Below are 7,658 nucleotides of genomic sequence, written 5' to 3' on the forward strand. Positions count from 1 at the left end.
GTCTGGATTTTACTCTTTATATATATATACACATATTCATATATATATATATATATATATATATTTATTTATTTAGTTATTTATTTAGTTATTCATCTTTATTAATTCGTTCATTTATAAAGATATTATTCTTTTATGTAAAATAATAAATTAAAAATATAGAATACGGTGTCACATATTTTATCGCATATGAAGTGAGCTATCGAGACAGCGTCTCCTTCTCATGATGTGGACAGAATCACTCTATGCAATAACTTTATGACACCATGTTCTATATTTTCATTTTAATGTTATCAATCCATTGGCATGAATCGGCGGTCGAAATTAGAATACAATAATTTCCCAGACAATGTAATTTAATGTAATATGAACATCCGTTATGTCCTGGTATTACATGCCTTGTAGTGCATTTTCTTTCTTACCCCACACGCACGCATACGGCCAGGTGGCCCGGTAAGCATTCTATGATTCTCAACTACACCCATAACATTCGGTATTAGATATCGTTAGTATACCGTTATAGTTATATAGTAATGTATTAATTAGCTTAGTGTTATAGTTAAATATAGCTTAATTTCGTGCTCTGTCTTGGTGGCAACCTGAGGCAATTGCGATAACAGCTTGAATAGGGGGGGGGGTATTGAAACAGTAACGTGTACTTTTTGTTTATTACAAGAGAAATTATACAAAGAGAATTTTTTACAACATTTAATTGAATCGGTTTATTTCACCCCGAGGCAGATTATTGTGTTGTTTTCCAGAATGTTGGGTGGTATCTGTATCAAAACAAAGATGAATTTAAGCGTGCCTGTAAATGACCTGTTAGATATAGTTTTGCCTGCTAGTGTAATCACGTGCAATTATTGTGTTCTGCAGGGTGCTGAGCGGAAAACCCGAGACGAAGAGAGACGCGCATCGAAGCGCAAGATGGCGTCGACTTGTAAGTATGACATGATTAAGTGATGACGTGGCTGCGCTGTGACGTGGCAGTTATGACGTGTTTCGCATCTCCTATGCACAGTATATTGAACTAGCGTGATTTATCTCCATTATTCAGTTTAATAATAAATAATTTTTTTTATGTTTTAGAGATAATATTATATAAATCATACCCCTGAATTCATCCAAAAATATAAAATAACAATAGTCATACTACTTACTGAATTTAATACATACTAACTAGTGATTGTTGCTGATCAACGCGTGCCTTTTCTCCACAAATTCCCAGCTGCAAGAAAGAAGATTGAGGATATGTATCACCCACCGATGGAGAGATCTGAGTTTTACTCGATGAGTGACCTCGCTAAGAGACCGTGTCTGTTCTCACCCTCCGATAGTCAGCGACCAGGGGTACGTACGCCAATGCCTACCTATGCCGCGTGTTATAACACAGTTCACGCACGCGCGCGCGCGCACACACACACACACACACACACACACACACACACACACACACACACACACACACACACACACAAACACACATCCATGCATAAATCATATATAACCTTTCATATCACAATACTCGGCGATGATTCATCATGGTATGCTATCGTAAGTCTCTGCGGCAGCTGCTGTTATTGTTGCCTGGGTCATCGCCGCTGACGCGTCGACAGTCTCTAACTGACGTTTCTAGCATACAGACGCGCTCTCGCGCTTTCACCGCAACTACGTTTGTTTCGAGAGCGCAAACAAGACTCTGTTTGTAAACAACTTGCTGGTAGAATTGCGTTTTGTAACCTTCATCGTTGTTGTAGGTCGTGCCGGTAGAGGTCGCTTACTACCAGGAGCCTTCCTCGTCACTTCCGGCTATGGTGCCATCGGATGTCTTGCAGAGGTAAGCATATTCGGGACGTGTTTTTTTCCTTGCTGCAAAGAAACGCATGTGATTTGTGTCCCTTGTTGTGTAGCAAAGATGTACTATACGGTTAGCTAGGTAATAAGAAACGTTAGTATACGCCCACACTGCGTGCACACACACGCGCACCTACAATCACTCAGCCTCCCACCTGCATGCACGCACACACGCACGCACGCCCCCCTGCACGCACGCCCGCACGCCCGCACGCACGCACACCCGCACGCCTGCACGCACGCCTGCACTCATGCATGCCCGCACTCCCGCACGCACGCACGCACACGCGCGCACGCACGCCTGCACTTATGCACGCACTCCCGCACGCCCGCACACATGCATGCCCGCACGCACGCTCGCACGCACGCACGTACGCACGCAAGCATGTACTCCTGCATGCACGCACGCATGTATTACGTAATGAGCATCCGCGTTTCGTTGCGCAGTGGCGATGACAGGAGTCCGATGACGGATAGCTGTCACACCGCCTACTCCAGCCCCGACCACGGCAACAATGACAAACTGGAGGAGGTCCTCACCCAATCAGAGCTTCTGGTTCCACCAGCCAAGAAGCGCAGGCCTAACGAGGACGAGAGAGGTAGGCGCTAACACACACACACACACACACACACACACACACACACACACACACACACACACACTCTCTCTCTCTCTCTCTCTCTCTCTCTCTCTCGATCTCTCCGTCTCCCTCCCCCTCATCATCCTCTTGCTGCTGCTTCTCTTGCTGCTTCTCCCCCTCTTCCTTCTCTATCTCCTCCTCATCCGCCTACTACTCCTCTTCTATCTCCTCCTCCTCGTCGTCTTCCCCCTACTCCTCCTGTTCCCCCTTACTCCTCCTCTTCCCCCTACTCCTCCTCTTTCCCCTACTCCCCCTCCGTCACCCCTTCCTGCTCGTTTACCTCCTCTCCCTCTTTTTTCTCTTTTCCGCTTTCTTTCTTCCTCTTTCTACTTCTCCTTTCTTCTTCCTCTACTCTATTCCCTCTCCGCCTTTTCTTTTGCCCTCTCGCATTCTAATCGCTTCCCACTTTACCACGTCGGATTCCTCTTCTCTAAACTTTGAAATTAAAAAACCGGTCTGACTGGATAATGACATTCCAGTACACAGATTGAATGACGACTTGACAAAAACACCAGTTGCAACCGCCGAAGGCTGGTTTAGCTTTTTTTTTTAATTAGACTCTAAGCTATATGCGAGCATACTTCATTATGCTTTGTGTTTTGATTTTTCAGTAATGCTCTATGTTAAGGAAGAGAACGATAAAGTGTTTAGCCCACTGCACGTTGTACCTCCGAACCTAATGGGACTTCTTCAAGGAGTAAGTATTTACCGATCACGTATTACCAATCAATCGAAGAGTGATCGACAGAAGCATATCGATTAAAAATCTCATTAATATTATACATATTGTTTCGTTGTCGTGTTTGATGCGTTGGTGACATCCGTCGTTACGGTCGCTTGAGGTCTATTCCGTTTGTTCCTGTGGTGAGTAACAATCGCCTCTCTCTCTCCATGTTCGCTGTAGATTGAAGAAAGATTCAGAACTCCGAAGGAGAAGATTAGGGACATTTTCAAGCGGTGTAAGAAAGAGTAAGTAAAGATCTACGTGTATACTTTTGAGAAAAAAAAGAGTGAAAAACAATGCATGTTACTTTGAAAAGTGACGGAAGACTTTTTCTATGTTTGCATATTTTGCTGCGTTTCGCCGTGGCGACAAGAGAGCATTTAGATCGACAGTGAGGTCACGTGTTTGTTTTCTATTTCTACGTTACAGCATCACGGTGAAGATGGATGACGTCATGTTGAGACATTATCACAACGAGGACTGCTTCACAGTCGATATCACTCACCTTCCCGCAGACGACATGTATGACGTCACGTTCATCGAGCTGTAACGTCATCACGCTGATATCTTGATGTCTCTCACTCACTCACGGCAGACATTATACGTCATCGTTCTATAATAGCGGATACGATCTAAAGATGTCATGTCCACTCCCTACGTCCCCCCCCCCACAGTGCAGGACTGTATAACGTACGATTGAGATGTGTATATAAGTGTATTTGGTGGATTTTACATAGTGTTTTGAAATTGTGCATGTGCATTGTCGCATACATGCGCGTGTTACTGATATGCTGAGACAACGCTGAAAAGGGAAGGAAGACTGAAAGAAAGAGGGAAGGAAGACTGAAAGAAAGAGCGGAGACGACGTTCTATAAAGTCGGGGTTTATCTGTCACGGCGTTCCTTGCCCGCGCGACACGTCCTTGTCGCGAGAGTTGACACACGTACTTACGCAACCGCAACTGTCTCGACGCAACTGGACGAGCGAAGGAAATATTTGGGCGTGACTCTTTAGCTTGCATTTATACAGGGTAGATTTGTTATAGTCGAGTGCCTACACCTCACCGTATCTGCATTTGTGTTCATACTGGATTCATACAGTGCCTTCTAGGGACACTTCCCTTGGCTTTCCCAACGCAAAGGAGTTGCATTTTATAAATGTTTTATTGCGGCACGATGCGTTCCCCCTAAAACGTCTTCGTGTTTATATATAAATAAATAAATAAATAAATATATATATATATTGATAGTAACGATAACGTCCCTCGTAATAGGTAATAGCATATTTTGTGAGCATAGAGGTTTAATTCTCTTGATAACCGCTTCGGAGAAGTGCAATAGATCCTAACTAATCGAGTAAAATGCTTTGAAAGCAGAGAGACGAGCGAAAACAAGAAGAATTAAGAAGATGGTGATGATGAAGAATTGTGGCCTGTGGCTATAAGCCAAATCCCTGGGTACAGACGAACGTTGTACGATGTCACTACAGCGCATGCGCGACTACGTCACACGTCCGCACGCCGCAACATTACACGATATGACCTCGATATATATATATATGTATTGTTAGTAATGTCACATGAGAGCCAGTAGCTGTATCATTGGTAGCGCGGATATGTTAGCGTGTATAGCGATATGTTAGCGTGTTGGCGTGTTGTAACAGCCGCGGGGTCGGTCCATTCACGAGCTGCTATAGACATCTGTAAGTATGCAGTCTCCTTCTTCATTTACAGCACTAACACATCGTGGTTTCTGTATCCCAGCTTAAGCCAAATACGCGTTCACTGATGTTATATATATATACACAACACATATACGTACGCATATGAATGTTTATGCTAACCAATCTGTCTCTGTCACAGACGCGATGATGATGATGACGATGATGATGACGATGATGATGATGATGATGATGATGATGATGACGATGATAATGATGATGATAATGATGATGATGATGACGATGACGATGATGATGATGATGATGATAATGATGATGATAATGATGACGATGATGATGATGATGATGACACTATATTAGTTTCCACATTTGCCGCTATGTGTGTTTGTGTGTGCGCGCGCATCGTGGAGCTCTTGCATCTTGTAAATATGGTCGCAATCTATCGAGGTAGTCATAGAAACGGGGATTAGAATGCTCGGTCGGTCGTCTGGATTTTACTCTTTATATATATATACACATATACGCGAATATATCTATACGCGCATGTTGGCTTTTCGATTATGGCGACGAATAATAATTGATTGGTTAATTGATTGATTGATTGATTTGATTGTTTTTTACGCGCGAGACACCCTGACTATATAAGTTTGCCATCGCCGATATTTCGTGATTTTGCCTCTAATTTCTACGATGTGCGGAAGCCACCGGAGCAAACATGGCAGCTTGATGCCGTCGGCCATATTGGCATGACGTCATTTTATTTTAGCAGCGGTGTTCTCGCGCGCCTTTAGTTACAAGTCGTTGTGTGTATGTTACAAAGCGTACACGCGTGTGCTTCGATTATTTGTGTGTGAAATAGAGATTATTTTATCATTTCAAGAGTCAAGTTGAACGGTATCGGAATATTGATTGTTGTTGACGAAGTGTGTTTCAGAAGAGCAGATATTTCTTTACGAAGAAGAGATTTTGTGGCAGATATATACAGCGTGACTGTGTGCGCAGATACATATATTTCGAATAATATTCTGTTAAGTCGGGATTTTGTTAGTTGTTGCATAACGAGATCTCATATATGACGTCATGCATGGTGCGCATTTATCTACTGGGGAAACACGGATTTTATAAAATTGTAGAGTTTTTATCATTACGTGAATAAATGCTAGCTCTTTAGGCTGAAGTGTGAAACAATGCGTACGCGTGGCATTCTTTACATGGGTCGAATTGTTCTGTTGACAGATAATAACATTATATCCGCAAGAAGGTATGAACAAGAACACTAGGTAGGAACAAGAACACTAGGTATGAACAAGAACACTAGGTATGAATAAGAACACTAGGTATGAACAAGAACATTAGGTAGGAACAAGAACACTAGGTATGGTCAAGAACACTAGGTATGAACAAGAACACTAGGTAAGAACAAGAACACTAGGTATAAACAAGAACACTAGGTAAGAACAAGAACACTAGGTATAAACAAGAATACTAGGTATGAACAAGAACACTAGGTATGAACAAGAACACTAGGTATGAACAAGAACACTAGGTATGAACAAGAACACTAGGTATGAACAAGAACGCTAGGTATGAACAAGAACACTAGGTATGAACAAGAACACTAGGTATGAACAAGAACGCTAGCTATAAACAAGAATGCTGGGTAGGAACAAGAACACTAGGTACGAACAAGAACACTAGGTATGAACAAGAACACTAGGTATGAACAAGAATGCTGGTATGAACAAGAACACTAGGTAGGAACAAGAACGCTAGCTATAAACAAGAACGCTGGGTAGGAACAAGAACACTAGGTACGAACAAGAACACTAGGTATAAACAAGAATACTAGGTATGAACAAGAACACTAGTTATAAACAAGAACACTAGGTATGAACAAGAACACTAGGTATGAACAAAAACACTAGGTACGAACAAGAACACTAGGTATGAACAAGAACACTAGGTATGAACAAGAACACTAGATATGAACAAGAACACTAGGTACGAACAAGAACACTAGGTATGAACAAGAACACTAGGTATGAACAAGAACACTAGCTATATACAAGAACACTAGGTATGAACAAGAACACTAGGTATGAACAAGAACACTAGCTATATACAAGAACACTAGGTATGAACAAGAACACTAGCTATAAACAAGAACGCTGGGTAGGAACAAGAACGCTAGCTATAAACAAGAACGCTGGGTATGAACAAGAACACTACACATCTCTTCAACTATAATCATTCGGCTTATATTATTATCTCCTTCCGTAGTAATAGTAAGTGTAGGCGCGTATTGCTTACAGTAAAGGTAGCAGAATATTTTTTACAGTTAGCTATTTGCAATACACTATTCGTTATCACGGTTGAAGCACGAATCATTGAAAACTCAATACAATAATACATTCGCGTAAAATTAAATATATATTGCATCGATGAATCATTTATCACAGCCTCAGAATAGATGAGAGGTAATCTATTGGAAACAGGTAGGCGCTATATGGCTGTCTAGCGACAATAAACACTTATGTATCGCTTCCACACAATCCGGTTGACTCCGTGGCACGATATCACGCATATATATATATATAGAGAGAGAGAGCGAATTATAGAATTTATTATAGCTAGAATACAAATTTGACACCTTAATGCCATTTTCTATATTTATAATTTTTTCTCTCTCTTTCTCTCGCTCTCTCTACACACACACACACACACACACACACACACACACACACACACACACACACACA

At 41.9% G+C, this 7,658-nt stretch overlaps 1 protein-coding gene across 1 annotated transcript; it reads left to right on the forward strand.

Annotated features, from left to right (window-relative positions):
- Nucleotides 1-876: 876 nt before the first annotated feature.
- Nucleotides 877-4,776, forward strand: LOC106813925 (protein grainyhead-like; the record flags this gene model as incomplete). Its single annotated transcript, XM_014818167.1, is given in 7 exon segments — nt 877-940; nt 1,229-1,350; nt 1,758-1,837; nt 2,302-2,453; nt 3,107-3,192; nt 3,400-3,464; nt 3,649-4,776. Coding segments are annotated over 7 exon segments (690 nt in total), but the record flags the coding sequence as incomplete, so codon positions are not given.
- Between the last annotated feature and the right edge of the window lie 2,882 nt (nt 4,777-7,658).

This window comes from Priapulus caudatus, unplaced genomic scaffold (genome assembly GCF_000485595.1).
Source record: "Priapulus caudatus unplaced genomic scaffold, Priapulus_caudatus-5.0.1 Scaffold844, whole genome shotgun sequence".
In the NCBI taxonomy this organism is placed as follows: Eukaryota; Metazoa; Priapulida; class Priapulimorpha; order Priapulimorphida; family Priapulidae; genus Priapulus; species Priapulus caudatus.